This window comes from Myotis lucifugus, unplaced genomic scaffold, assembly GCF_000147115.1.
Source record: "Myotis lucifugus unplaced genomic scaffold, Myoluc2.0 scaffold_196, whole genome shotgun sequence".
NCBI lineage: Eukaryota > Metazoa > Chordata > Mammalia > Chiroptera > Vespertilionidae > Myotis > Myotis lucifugus.
Genome location: NW_005871244.1, coordinates 2,543,696 through 2,558,624, shown reverse-complemented (window position 1 = coordinate 2,558,624; position 14,929 = coordinate 2,543,696). Strand labels below are relative to the sequence as shown.

The following is a 14,929-nucleotide window of genomic DNA, read 5'->3' as shown; positions in this document are numbered from 1 at the left end:
CAGGCGAGAAGCTGGGAGAACCGGGCTCACCCATCTGAGGGCTCACCTTGTGTTAGTTTCCCTTCCCTAGGGAATCAGTGTCCTGTGTGACCCGTGATGCCATGACTTAAAGCTTTATGATTTTTTTTGGAGGGGGGGGGCGGGGGTTTATAGATATTCAGGTGGGAGAGCCAATTGGCTTCTAGGTAATTCATCAAGTATACTAGTACGTGTGCATCCTGGTTTTAATTGTTTTCACTGATTCTTTTGCTTTTCAGATGCTATCAAGTTGTTATATACAGCTAAATCATGATGTGCATACATGACAGTTTTCTATTTTGCGCCCCCAACTAGTTACCCTATCTTCTAAGCAGTAAGCCAGAAAAAAATATAACAAATGAAACAAAAAATACAGAATAATTTAGAGGACACGTGATAAGAATTACAGGACATTTCTCATCAGAAGCAATGCAAGTCAGAAGAAAACAGCATGCCATCTTTAAAACTGTGAAATAATTAATAACTTTCGATTCAGAATTTTATACTCAAGGAATATTTTTTAAATGAAGCTAAAATAAAAGCTTTTCATAGATACCAAATTTGAAATAATTCATCATCCGTTGATATGCACTACAAGAAATGTTAAGAATATGTTCTGGCATAAGAAAAATAAAAGTAAATGGTAATATGGCCCACCTAAATGAGTAATCAATGCTGTTAATTGTAGATATGAAAATAGATATAAGATAATTGCTTTCTTATGTTTAAATTTGTATGTGTAATTGATGGTGCGAAGCAAAAATTCGTAGCATGCATTATGTAGTCTTAAGTTATGTAAAATTAATTTCCTGGGCAAAAATAGCCCAAGCAATGGGGAAAAGATAAATAAACTGTTGTGAGATTCTAAATTTACATATGAAGTTGTACAATATTACTTAAAGATAGACTGTGCTAAGTTTCAGAAGCATCAAATATAAACCCTAATGTACCTATCCAAATAATCATGGCTAATAAGCCTACATGGGGGATAAATGGAACCATGAAATGCTCACTTAACTTAAAATAGGACTTTAAAAAAGAAAAATGTAAGACAAACAGATGAGCAAATAGAAAACAAGTATGATGATAGGTTTAATTCTAACCATATTAAAAACAAATCATCTAAATGCACCAATTAAAAGGTAGAAATCGACAAACTGGATTCCTTTTTATTTTAAATATCTTTTGGTTTTTTAGAGCAGTTTTAGGTTCATAGCAAAACTGAGCAGTTAAGTACAGAGCAATCGCATATACTACTGCTCCCCCAGGGACATAACTTTCCCCAGTATCAAAACGTGCACCTGACTGGTACACTTACAATCAATGAACCTACAGAGACACATCATTATCACTCAGTATCCACAGTTTTCATTAGGGTTCACTGTTGGTGTATGTTCTATGTGTTTGGACAAATATGTAATGACATGAACCCATCATTATAGTATCATACAAAATAGTTTCACTGGCCTTTTCTCCAAATCCTCTGTGCTCCACATACTCATACCTCCCTCTCTCTTAACCACTGGCAACCACTGATTTTTAAAAAAATCTCCATAGTTTTGCCTTTTCCGGAATGTTATATAGTTGGAATCGTACAAAATGTAGCCTTTTAAGATTGGCTTCTTTCAGTTAGAGATATGCATTTAGTGTTTTCCATGTCATTTCATTGCTTGATCATATTTTTTTTAGTGCTGAATAATATTCCATTGTCTTGATTCACCTAATTAAGGGCATGTTGATTGCTTCCACATTTTGGCAATTATGAATAAACTGTTATTAACATCCATATGGAGGTTTTTGTATAGACTGAAATTTTCAGCTCATTTGGATAATACAAAGGAGCACAACTGCTGGGTCATATGGTCAGAGTAGATTTAGTTTTTTAAGGAACTGCAAAAATGTCTTCCAAAGTGGTTGTTCAATTTTGCATTTCCACCAGCAAAGAAGGAGGGTTCCTCTTGCTCCACATCCCCATCAGAATTTGGTATTGCCAGGATTCTGGATTTTGGCCATGTTAATAGCTCTGTTGTGGCATCCCATGGTTTTATTTTGAATTTGCTCAATGACATGTGATGCTGGGTTATATGGTAGATCTCTTTTTAGTTTTAAGAGGAATCTCCATAATTTTTCCATAGTGGCTGCACCAATTTGCAGTCCCAGCAACTGTATACAAGTGTATTACAGATGTCCCCCATTTTACTCTCTTTGATGCCCTGTACCTAGCCCTTGCCCCACGCCAGGCCTTCCCCACACTATTGTCTGTGTCCATGGGCTGTGCATATATGTTCTTTGGTTAATTTCTTCCCGTCAACCTACCCCCATAACCAATAACCATTCTGACTGGTGTGAGGTTGCATCTTTTGTGTTTTCCTGATGAGTATAATGTTGAGTATCTTTTCATATGGGTGTTGGCCATCTTCTTTGGAGAAATCTCTCTTCATGTCTTCTGCTCATTTTTTTTTTTATCATATTGCTTACTTTCTGTAATTGAGCTGTATGGGTTTCTCATATTTGGGGGATAAACACCCTTATCAGGTAAATCATTTGTTAATATATTCTCCCATTCAATAGGTTGTCTTTTTGTTTTGTAGATAGTCCCCTTCACTGTATAGGAGCTTTTGAGTTTGAAGAAGTACCGTTTGTTTATTTTTGCTTTTGTTTCTCTTGCTTGAGGGGACATCCATAAAAATATATTATTCAGTCTCAAATCAAATAGTTTACCACCTTTGTTTCTGACCTTTTTATTCTGTCCCAGAGATCTGTAATGATGGGTTCATGTCATTACATATTTGTCCAAATGCATAGAACATACACCAACAGTGAACCCTAATGAAAACTGTGGATACTGAGTGATAATGATGTGTCTCTGTAGGTTCATTGATTGTAAGTGTACCAGTCAGGTGCACGTTTTGATACTGGGGAAAGTTATGTCCCTGGGGGAGCAGTAGTATATGCGATTGCTCTGTACTTAACTGCTCAGTTTTGCTATGAACCTAAAACTGCTCTAAAAAACCAAAAGATATTTAAAATAAAAAGGAATCCAGTTTGTCGATTTCTACCTTTTAATTGGTGCATTTAGATGATTTGTTTTTAATATGGTTAGAATTAAACCTATCATCATACTTGTTTTCTATTTGCTCATCTGTTTGTCTTACATTTTTCTTTTTTAAAGTCCTATTTTAAGTTAAGTGAGCATTTCATGGTTCCATTTATCCCCCATGTAGGCTTATTAGCCATGATTATTTGGATAGGTACATTAGGGTTTATATTTGATGCTTCTGAAACTTAGCACAGTCTATCTTTAAGTAATATTGTACAACTTCATATGTAAATTTAGAATCTCACAACAGTTTATTTATATTTTCCCCATTGCTTGGGCTATTTTTGCCCAGGAAATTAATTTTACATAACTTAAAACTACATAATGCATGCTACGAATTTTTGCTTCGCACCATCAATTACACATACAAATTTAAACATAAGAAAGCAATTATCTTATATCTATTCTCATATCTACAATTAACAGCATTGATTACTCATTTAGGTGGGCCATATTACCATTTACTTTTATTTTTCTTATGCCAGAACATATTCTTAACATTTCTTGTAGTGCATATCAACGGATGATGAATTATTTCAAATTTGGTATCTATGAAAAGCTTTTATTTTAGCTTCATTTAAAAAATATTCCTTGAGTATAAAATTCTGAATCGAAAGTTATTAATTATTTCACAGTTTTAAAGATGGCATGCTGTTTTCTTCTGACTTGCATTGCTTCTGATGAGAAATGTCCTGTAATTCTTATCACGTGTCCTCTAAATTATTCTGTATTTTTTGTTTCATTTGTTATATTTTTTTCTGGCTTACTGCTTAGAAGATAGGGTAACTAGTTGGGGGCGCAAAATAGAAAACTGTCATGTATGCACATCATGATTTAGCTGTATATAACAACTTGATAGCATCTGAAAAGCAAAAGAATCAGTGAAAACAATTAAAACCAGGATGCACACGTACTAGTATACTTGATGAATTACCTAGAAGCCAATTGGCTCTCCCACCTGAATATCTATAAACCCCCGCCCTCCCCTCCAAAAAAAATCATAAAGCTTTAAGTCATGGCATCACGGGTCACACAGGACACTGATTCCCTAGGGAAGGGAAACTAACACAAGGTGAGCCCTCAGATGGGTGAGCCCGGTTCTCCCAGCTTCTCGCCTGGATAGAGTTTACAGGCTGTAGCACAGGGAGATTGAACACAAACAGAGCCCAGTGGATAATCTGAGCGAAGGACACAGAGCTGAGGATTCCGGGAGGCCAATGTGCTGGGAGTGATGGAGGGGAGAGAGTTGGCTCTGGAGAGCTGCAGAGGTTTCCCATCTGGGTGCAGTGTATGAGAGAGAGGGAGTGGTGGTAGTTGACTTCCAGTTCCTGGAGTGAGTAGTTGTGTGGAAAATGTTGCCATTTACTGAGAGTGTGAAGATGGGAGTTTTAAAAACAAGAGGGATGGTGGGGGGTGAGTGTGTGGAAGGGGTGGGTAATACTGGGTCTAGACAGACTTTCCATGAAGATCCCTTGAGACATCCAAGTGGAGGTGTCATGTGGGAGAGTGACTATATGGATCTGGATCCCAAAGGTGAAGGACAAACTGGGGATATAGATTTTGGAGTTATTAGCATATTAGCATATATGGTTGCATAACTTATAGCATATAGAGAGAGGCGGATACAAAAGGGAATGTGGTCAAAGTTGGGAACATGAGAAAAATTTGTAACTATGTGTGGTGACAGATGTTACCAAGACTTACTGTGGTTTTGTTGTTGTTGTTGTTTTAAATATATTTTTATTGATTTCAGAGAAGAAGGGAGAGGGAGAGAGAGTTAGAAACGTCAATGATGGAGAGAATCATTGATCAGCTGCCTCCTGCACGCCCCACACTGGGGATCGAGCCCACAACCTGGGCATGTGCCCTGACCTGGGCATGTGCCCTGACCCGGAATTGAACCGTGACCTCCTGGTTCATAGCTCCATGCTCAATCACTGAGCCACGTCGGCTGGGCCCTAGACTTGTTGTGATGATCATTTCACAATATATACAAATATCGAGTCATTATGTCGTGCGCCTGAAACTAATATAATGTAATATGTCAATCACGTTTCAATAAAAATTAAAAATAAAATGGAAAGCAAAAACGAATATAAAAGTCCACTACGGTTTTTGTTAAAAAGCACAGGTCGATTTGAGACAGGAACACAGCATTTTCTATCAGCATATGGCGGTTTGTTAAGGCTTTCGTGTCTAGGGTCTGCTCACCTCCCACAGAAACGTGTTACTCAGGAAGGGCTGAAGAGACGCAGGCAGCTGACAAGGGCGGTTGCTATGCAACAGCAGAGGAAAGCCATTCAGCCAGGCAGAATTGATATTGGTCACTGGAGAGTAAAAGCTGTGGTCCTAGCAATGGTTTCTATTCATACACAGGAGTCCTGGAGAGGCTGATATGAAAAAACGCACATAGCCCTAGCTGGTGTGGCTCAGAGGACAGAGCGACAGCCTGCGGACTGAAAGGTCCTCGGTTCGATTCCAGTCAAGGGCACATGCCAGGGTTGCGGGCTCGATCCCCAGTGGGAGGCGTGCAGGGGGCAGCCGATCAATGATTCTCTCTCCTCACTGATGTTTCTATCTCTCCCTCTCCCTTCCTCTCTGAAATCAATCAATTAAAAAAAAAAGGCACATAACAGTGAGTAAGGTCTGTGTAAAACGTGCAGCTTCCATTTGAGATGAGAACATAGCATTTCCTGCCTCCAAAGCAGTCTCTCCAGTCCTTGGGTAGGACCCTAGGAAGTGCTCCTTGTGCTTCCCATTTTGCATATGGAGAAGAAACTGGGCTCAGAGATGTCCAGTGACCTGAGCAGGCTCACACAGCTAGAGGCAGACTGGCCAGGCACTCCATCCCTGGAATTCTGAAGCCCAGCCCAGCTTCTCCCTGCAAGACCACAGCTGCCCCAGGCCCCAGCCCTGGAAGGAACCAGGACAAACATTTACTCTGAATCGGGGCTTGCCATGGCTCAGACACACAAGTGCCTGATTGTCCTGGCCGCTCCAGTGGGCACCAGGAAGGCCTCAGGGGAAAAGGCCTGACCGTGGGAGTGGGGAGTGGGGAGTGGACCCCGGGGAGCAATTCCCACACCTGGATGGGTCCACATAGAGTGGGCAGGGGTGGGGCTGGGGCCCTCCACCCGTGTCCTCCCGGGTGCAGAGCAGGAGCTTAGGCCTCAGAGAAGGCAAACCTTGCTTGTGTGGGACAGATGTTGACAGGGCAGGGCAGGTGGGTGGTGGAGCTATGGCTGAAACTGAAGAGGGGGAGGAGGCCTGGGTCCCCAGGCCAGCGCCAGGGGAAGGCGGGGCCCAAATTCTGCATCTCCGTTTCCTGGCTCTTGAGCCTCCTGTAACCAGTTCATGCAATGTGTCTGTGCCTCCGCTTTCTGATCTGTAAAATGGGGATGCTGGCTTCCACCTCCCAGGGCAGCCTGGACAGGAAGGCAAGCCCGGCACAGATCTGGCTGTGATGTACAAGCTGCATGAAGAGTGCTTGAGGAAGCAGATGTTCCCAGGGTGCCTGGAGGCCACAGAGATGGATAGCGGAGGGGAACACAAAGGGAACTGGCATGCTCTGGCCATTTACATTTCCCTTGTTGCTAGAGACCTCTGTATTTGTGACCCAGGGGTCATGCTGCGGAACCAGGGCACAGTGGGTTCCAGACCACCCTGGGAGGGGGGGCTGAGGCGAAAGGTGGTGGGCAGAGCTGCAAAAGTGGGGGCTACTGAGGGCAGATGACTGGGCGGGTGTGAGCGCGCGCTCCTGCAGTCTGAAGCAGGGGTGGAAAGGGGAATCCGGCGGGAAGGAGAAAACGCCCCCACCCCCCTCCCCACCCCCCACGCCCTGCAGCCCGCACACCCGCGGAATCGCATGCGCACTGGGGACCTGGTGGACAGGGCTTTTGTTGGGAGAGCGGGCGGGCTGAAGGGGTCGGCGCATGCGCAGGCTGCCCAGCCGCGGGGGGTGTGCAGAGAAAAGGGGCGGGGTGGTCGGAGCTGCTGTGCTGGCAGCAGCAGGCGAGGGCGCGGCTGCGGGGTTCCTGGTGCTGAGGAGCGACGCCATTGGAGCCCCAGGGAAGGTAAGGATCCAGCCCGAGACAGGACCTGGAGCGGGCGAGTGGACCCCTGCACGCTGCGCCACTCCTCCCGGGACAACGCACCCCACCCCCCTGCAACGCTCCCCCCGCCCCCCCTCCCGGAGCTGAGCAGAACCCAAGCACTCCGAACCCGAACCAGGACCACGTTAGACCCGTGGTTTAGATAGGAGCCCCATCCTCCCCATCTTCAGACCCAGGCTCCGGGGATCCGAGCCCTGGTGACACCGGATCCCACCATTGGACCCGTGTGTTCGGGCTGAGCTGCGTTAGAAACAGGCCCCATCCCCACCCAACCACTCCAGATCACTCCCTTCCCTGGCGTTGCAATCCTGCGTTTGGAGACCCCCAGCTTCTAATTGGAGCCTCACCTAGTCCTAGCCGCCCTCCCTGCCCCCCCCCCGCACCCCCCGCACCCCCTCCATCTCCCATCTGCCCCTAGCGTTCCTGTGTGAGCCCTACCTGAGCTGACCGGAATCCCCCGAATCCCTCCCACCCGGACCTCGCCAAAGGGTCCCTGGGATTCAGAGCTTTCCGTGCTCCCCATGTATCTGAGCCCTCACACCTCTTTCGGCTCCCCCTTCATCCTGACTCCTTGCTCCAGCCTTTAAATTGGGGCCCTTTGTTTCTCCTATCAATGCATCCATCATCCCCTTTGGGGTTTCTTCAGCCCCAAGCCCGCCGGTCCACCTCTCCATTCAAATCGAGCCACCGGGATGGGGAGCCTGCCTGGACATCAACTCCCCTTTTAATGCGGAGGGGTGTGTGTGGGGGGGGGGCGGGAGCGGGAGGAGATCTCCTTGGACCTCCTCTATCCCGCTCTTAGGGCTCTGTCTCTGACAGAATCTACCCCAACAGATTTCACCCCCACCCCTTCTGCCCAGTAAGGGGGGATGATGGCTGCCTGTCCCCCTCCCCCCAGCTCCTGAGAAATCCCACCTCCTGAGAAATCCCACCTCCTGAGAAACCCCGCCTCCACTGGGTCCCTCCTCCTCCCTCTGAAGAGGCCTCTCCCTCCCTCTCAGGCTGAGCTCTCTTCTTGGGACCCAGCATGGCTGAGGGAAGCTCCCCCATGGAATCAGAATGCTGCAACGTTGAAGACATGGAAGACGGTCTTGAAGAAGTTAGGGAGTACGAGATGTTTGACGGAAATGAGTATGAAGAATTTGGTGCTTTCGGAGGCTATGGCACCTTCACCAGCTTTGACATTCATCTCCTCCGAGCCTTTGGGAGCCTGGGTACAAGCCTGCGTGTCTTGGCGGTGAGGCCCCTTCTTGGCCACCTGCTAGCCTGCTAAACTGGGCGGGGGGTTGTATGCAGAGGGGAGTGGATGGAGGGGAGGGCTGATGGGGAAGGACTACCTAGCACTCCAAAGGAAACCTTCCCTTTCCTGCTGGGAGAAAAGGAGTGGGGATGGGGGTGGGGGTCTTGGCGGGGGGTGGGATGGGGGTCTTGGCGGGGGGTGGGGTGGGGGTGCAGGGGGAGGGGGGGCGTGAGGGGGCGGGGGGGAGGGCTGCCTGGCTGGCTGCCTGGCTAGCTGCCTGGAGGAGGCTGGCCAGCACAGGGAAGCATGATGTGCGAGTGTGCAAAGTTGTCTGCCTTCCCCTACCCCTCGCTCTGGCCTTGCAGAATGAGCCCTGGGAACTGGACCACCCTATGCTGGCCCGGACCCTGGTGGATGCATTCCGAGCGGATCCAGAACCAGCTCCCAATGAGGAGGACGATCAGTCTGGCAATGCAGGCCGAGGTGACTCCAACCGTGCTGCTCGGACGGCTGCCCGGGCGGCTGCCCGGGCCGCTGCTGCTGCTGCCCGTGCCCTCTACAACCAGGTGGTCACTAGCCGCCCGATGGCCACAGACCAGGCCTCGAGAGAAGATACCCAGGCCATGGCATCTTCTCCGCACAGCTCCCAGATGCCAGGCAACAGTGAGATGGCTGCCTCTGGGGCGCCAGCAACCTCCTCACAGCCCCAGCCAGGCTCCCAGGCCCGGGAGGCTGCTTCCTCTCGGGCTCCAGGTGCCAGTGAGGTGGATGCCACCCAGCCCAAGAAACCCTTTCTGGGTCAGAATGATGGCTTTGATTTCACCCAGCCGGCAGGTGTCAGTGGCATAGCCTTCCCACGCCCCAAGAGACCCGCCCCGGCCCCAGAGCCTGCCCCCGAGGGCCCCAGTGCTCAGGCAGCATCTGCTGGGGAGGGGGCAGCCACCAGGCCCAAGACCGCCAAGTCTGGGAAGGCCCTCGCTAAGACTCGGTGGGTGGAGCCTCAGAATGTGGTGGCAGCAGCTGCTGCCAAGGCCAAGATGGCCACAAGCGCCCCTGAGCCTGAGGGTGCAGCTGCCACTGCTCAGAACAACCGCGATGAGCCCTGGGCCAGGATGGGAGGCAAGAGAACAAAGAAGGTGAGATCTCCCTGCCCTCTCCAAGCCCCAATGGTCCCCTCCCCTGCCCTCCCCTCCCCTCCAATCCCCTCCACTCTCCTCCCAACCCCTCCCCTCCTATCCCCTCACCCTCTTTGCTTCCCCTCCTCTCTCTTCCTTTCCTTTCCCTTCCCCTCCCCCCCCCTCCCCTCGCCTCCCCTCCTCTTCTCTCAACTGGTCCGAGTTTCTATAACACAAATGTGCTAGCCTGTCTTTACTCCACCTAGTCCCTACCCTCCGGCCTGGGGGTAGAAGAGGTTGGCTCAGTGCTTGGCACTTAGTGAGCCCTCTGCACACGTCACCCGCTGTCCCTACTACTCTTATTTCCAAGTACCTGCTGTGGTGAAGATGTTGCCAGGGGCTTGGGCACAGTAAGCTTGGTAGCCCCGGTCTCTCTTCTCCCCAATGCTACAGTCCAAGCACCTGGATGATGAGTATGAGAGCAGCGAGGAGGAGAGAGAGCCTCCTGTGGTCCCACCGACCTGGAGAGCATCGCAGCCCCCACTGACAGTGCGGGCTCAGATGGCCCCGCGGGCTCAGATGGGCCCTCGGCCCCCGATGGCCGTGAGGCCCCAGGTACCCTCGAGGCACATACTGTGCTTGCCACCCCGCAACGTGGCCCTTCTGCAAGACAGGGTAAGGAGTCTGCCCTTCCCCCACCCTCTCCTCCTGCCTTGCCGGCCAGTTCATTGAGCTCACCCGTGCCCTCACCTCTCCTTCTCCAGGCAAATAAGTTGGTGAAATATCTGATGATTAAGGACTACAAGAAGATCCCCATCAAGCGCTCAGGTGGACAACTGGGCCCCATCCCTGAGCTCTGCCCTCTCTCCTCTTCCAGTCCTCCCCAGTGCCCCCAGCCCCATCAGATGCTCCCAGTTATCAGGCCTTGGCTGATGGGTCCTGACTGTGCCCCCCTCGGCAGGGCTGACAGAGAGGCCGCAGCTCTTGGCCTTCTGCTCAGCCCAGATGCTTTCCTTACCTCTCCCCTCCTGCAGACATGATGAAGGACGTCATCCGAGAATATGACGAGCACTTCCCTGAGATCATTGAGCGGGCGACATACACCCTGGAAAAGGTGGGCTGGGTGGGGGTGGGGGACAGTTCTCTGTGGGGCAAGAGAGGCAGGGAAGCCTTGCACCCTGCAGCCTTGGAGGCCCGGTGTCAATCCTGCCTGCTCCGGAAGCCTTGCCTAGCTTCTCCACCTGAGAGCTCCCACTGCATACTTCCTCCTCCTCACTTCCTCCCCCTTCCTCGTGCTCTTGGGGGTCTCTTGTCTCCCGAAGTGGGTCCCCTTGCCTTGGCCAGTGCCCGGGCTCCCACAGGCCAGTGCCTCTGCGTCGTCCCCCAGGACTTTGGGTTCCCTGCCTAGGAGATGTTCTGGCGGGAATGGAGTGACTGCCTGCAGGACACCTGGCTTGGATTTCTGACCTCACATTCTTGTGTTCCCCCCCGTGCAGAAGTTCGGGATCCACCTGAAGGAGATCGACAAGGAAGAACATCTGTACATTCTCACCTGCACGCGGGATTCTTCAGCTCGCCTCCTGGGAAAGTGAGAAAGGGCAGGAGGGTTGTGGCCTTCCCAGGGGGTGCCTCCCCCTCCTCTCAGAGAAACAGGAAGACAGGGCCCGAGGGCCCAGCACAGTGCCCACCCCATAGGGCGTGGTGCCAAGTGATTATCAGAGGGGACCAAGCCTTGCTGCACTCAGGGTCCCACCCCCGCCCACCCGCTCCCCTCGCTCCAAGAAAGCAGGCTTCTGGCTGCTTCCCTCTTCATGCTAAGTGCCTGGCCTGGGTATGGCGGAGCGGTTGGTCCTGGGGGAGGTTCCTGTGCGGTGTAGGTCCCCGGGCCAAAGGGCAGGGAAGGTGTGGATGAGCCTCTGGACACACCTCTGGCAAAGCCTTTGCTCCCCCTGCCTAGCCCCTCCGTCCTTGGCAGAATCCCCCCCTTGGGTGGGGGTGTTAGCATCCACATTGGATGGCTGGAGCGGTGCAGCCTCAGGCGGAGGAGTGAGTTGTCTGGATCAGGTAGCAAGCCATGGGCAGAGTGGGAAGAACTGCCCTGTAGTGGAGCCATCTGGGAGAGGCCGGTTGGCTGAGCTGGGTGTGTAGTCTCTTGGGCCAATGGCTGCTGGACAGGGTCCCTCTTTGTACACCTTTAGGACCAAGGACACGCCCAGGCTGAGTCTTCTCCTGGTGATTCTGGGAGTCATCTTCATGAATGGCAACCGTGTCAGCGAGGGTGAGTTGCCGGACCCGCAGCTGGGGGGTTGCCCCCTGTCTCTCCTTCGTGTTCTAAATTCTTGTACCTCATCTGCCCTGGCAGCTGTCCTCTGGGAGGCACTACGCAAGATGGGACTGCGCCCTGGGTATGATTGGACTCCCTGGGCTCTCGCTGCCCCTCAGCATTGTCCTGGGGTCCAGGAAGCCCCAGGATCCCACCAGCCCGACGGTCTGGTGCAGGGGAGTGGGCGTCCTCGACCAGGCAGAGCGCACAGGGTCTCACCAGGGTGCATGGTGAAATGGTCCTGAACTCTGGGCCCCCTCTCTGCTCCATGTCCCCTCTCTGTCCCCCAGAGGAGATCTAAGACAAAGCACCAGACTCCGGGGCTCCTTCAAACCCCTTTGTAGGCCACTGCTGCGGACCAGTGGCCGTCAGACCCCTGCATGCCCAGGCCTCACGGGCCAGGAAGCTAGCTCTCAGTCCTGGTAGGGAGTGCTCCGGCCCACATCGGGCACTGCCGCCGGCTCTAGTCATGGACTCTTTCCTTGCCCTCAGGGTGAGGCACCCATTCCTTGGCGATCTGAAGAAGCTCATTACAAACGACTTTGTGAGGCAGAAGTAAGTACTGACCGAGTCACCTCTGTCTCACACTGGTGCCTTCCTTGTGTGCGGGTCTGGCTGAGGAAGCCACTCCCCATCCTGGCTCTTTGCTCTAGAGGGATGGAGTCTCTGGGGTGAGAGCGGGTGGGGGTATGTGAGTGCCCGAGGAGGGGGGGGGGAGAATTCCGGGGAAAGGGGGCACATGTGGCCTGAGAACACGGTGCGGGGCGTGTTCCCACCACCACACCACTGAGCACCTGCCCTCACAGGCTGTAGGACAATAGCCCCGGCTTTCCATCCCAGCAACCTGGGGCTGCAGAATGGAGGTCGGAGCTGGGGAAAAACGTGTGCCCTCACACTGGTGCACTAAGAAATGTGCGCGCGCACAGGGTCCGGAGTGTGTACGGAGCGCGCTGCTCTTGCTGGACTGTTTGTTTCTTCCCCTCACAGGGCTGTTCTAAGGTGGACTGTCCCAGGGCTCAGCCAGGCCACGGACGAGACACTGCGGCGGGGTGTGCTCAGAGCAGGGTGCCTGAAAAATGGCTCCTCTGATACAACACACCCAATGGGAACTGGGGTCACTGTGACAAGGGGCACAAAACGTGTGGCCCTCCTGTGCACAAGCACCCTACAAGTGCCCCCCGCCCCCGCCCACACACCTCCCCGTGGTTGCTGGGCAGGGGCCACACACGGCCCGGGGCTTTGAAGGCCTCGGTGTTGGAGGCAGAGCCCCTGGCAGCGAGCTCGGGAGCGGGGTGCCAGTTAGAGGGCCAGGGCGATCGTGGACTCTGAGCTGCAGCCTCGGGGCCCGGAAGGGGCCACCCGGGAGCCATTAGTGCAACAGCCCACCTGCCTGGCTGGCTGGAGGCAAAAGGTGGTTATTTTCCTCTCCACTGAGGTACCTGGAATACAAGAAGGTCCCCAATAGCAGCCCGCCCGAGTATGAATTCTTCTGGGGCCTGCGGGCCCGCTACGAGACCAGCAAGATGAGGGTGCTGAGATTCATCGCCCAGGTAACGGACGGACGGACCGACGGAGAGCCTCTGCTGGGGGGCCAGGCCCAGGGGCTGGCACTTCCCACAGAAACCTTGTCTGTTTCTGGGCCCCGGGCCCCTTGTGCGGTTTGTCTGTCCAGTGAGGGCACTGGGGCTCAGAAAGGTTCCTAGGCGACTCGCCCAGGTTTGCGGGCGGGCGTCGCACGTGCGAGGGGGCAGGGGGGGGGGCGAAATCCCAGGTCTGGTCCAGAATCGGGGGAGCCCGACTCCCGTGGTCTTCACGTTTACTGTGATGACCAACAGTGCACAGGGGAGTGTAGGCCAGGAAGCCGTTCCTCAGTGAGCATGGGGTCGCGCTCGCTCGGGGGGGTTAGGGATGGTTGCTGTTTTTCCACCGCAGTATCAGAACCGAGACCCCCGGGACTGGAAGGCTCACTTCCTGGAGGCTGTGGATGATGCCTTCAAGACTATGGATGCGGATATGGCCGAGGAGCACGCCAGGGCCCAGATGCGGGCCCGGATGAACATCGGAGATGAAGCTCTGATTGGACGGTGGAGCTGGGACGACGTACAGGTGGAGCTCCTGACCTGGGATGAGGACGGAGATTTTGGCGACGCCTGGGCCAGGATCCCCTTTGCTTTCTGGGCCAGATACCATCAGTACATTCTGAATAGCAACCGTGCCAACAGGAGAACCACTTGGAGAGCTGGCGTCAGCAGTGGCAACATTGGTGCGGCCAACGCCAGCCTCATAGATGGCCCTAGCACCAGCTCCACCATCCGGAGCAGAAATGCCGCCAGAACCACTGCCAACTTCTTCTCCTGGATCCAGTAAGGTTTGGGGCCCATAGAGGAGACTCTGAAGGGTGGGCCCGGGAGGGGCCGTGGGCAGTCAGCCAGCGGGAGGCCCGGCGTGGGGAGGGGGCACCACGAGAGTGTGGACAGAGCCTTGTGTTGTTCTTTACATCCCTCCCTGTTTCACCTGTGTTTCTACTTGTCGCTCTTGTGTCCCGTGTCCACAGGCAGCGCTGATGACCTGCAGCAACCGCCCAGCCAGAGTGCCTCCTCAGACCCCGTGTTCACTCCTCAGACCCCGTGTTCACATAGCACTCTCGGCAGCCTCTGCCTGCCCATCGAAGATGGCATGCAAAACGAAGCTCTCTTTGCCCTCCTGCTTTCACTGTGTGCTGTTGTCGTGCTGTCGTGTTTTTGGTATCGGTGTCACATTAAAGATGCAAAATGAAATGGCACGTTTCCTGTGCCCGTGTTGCTCTGCGTGGCCCACGGTCGGCTCTCGGGGGTGGGGGTGGGGGTGGGGGTGGGGGCGGGCTCCCCTCTGCCTAAGAGGCAAGCAGGGCGCTGGGAGATGCGGAGGAGTCTGCGAGTGTGGAGACCATGAGTTTTGAGAGGCTTTGGTCCACATCGTTTCGGGATCGTCTCCACGGTGCAGCGCCAGTTAGGCGCCAAGGGGGGAAGCAGGGGAAGGGAG

General features: G+C 52.7%; 1 protein-coding gene and 1 non-coding gene across 3 annotated transcripts; both read left to right on the top strand.

Annotated features, from left to right (window-relative positions):
- Window positions 1-7,105: 7,105 nt before the first annotated feature.
- On the top strand, window positions 7,106-14,690 carry LOC102440210 (melanoma-associated antigen D4-like). 2 transcript variants are annotated; one of them, XM_006097219.3, is made up of 13 exons: window positions 7,106-7,191; window positions 8,232-8,467; window positions 8,836-9,606; window positions 10,039-10,260; window positions 10,350-10,413; window positions 10,620-10,699; window positions 11,082-11,173; window positions 11,784-11,863; window positions 11,948-11,990; window positions 12,401-12,463; window positions 13,344-13,458; window positions 13,841-14,271; window positions 14,463-14,690. In XM_006097219.3, the coding sequence occupies exons 2-13, from the start codon at window positions 8,258-8,260 to the stop codon at window positions 14,470-14,472; spliced, it is 2,181 nt and encodes a 726-aa protein (XP_006097281.1). In that variant the 5' UTR covers window positions 7,106-7,191; window positions 8,232-8,257; the 3' UTR covers window positions 14,473-14,690. The 2 variants fall into 2 exon arrangements, 1 of the variants encoding a protein (XP_006097281.1); XR_002831274.1 differs by lacking the exon at window positions 7,106-7,191 and having other exon boundaries at window positions 8,258-8,467; window positions 13,841-14,014; window positions 14,131-14,271.
- Window positions 12,955-13,081, top strand: LOC111827641. Its single transcript, XR_002831281.1, has one exon. It is a non-coding gene; the product is annotated as a small nucleolar RNA SNORA11 (small nucleolar RNA).
- Window positions 14,691-14,929: the final 239 nt, after the last annotated feature.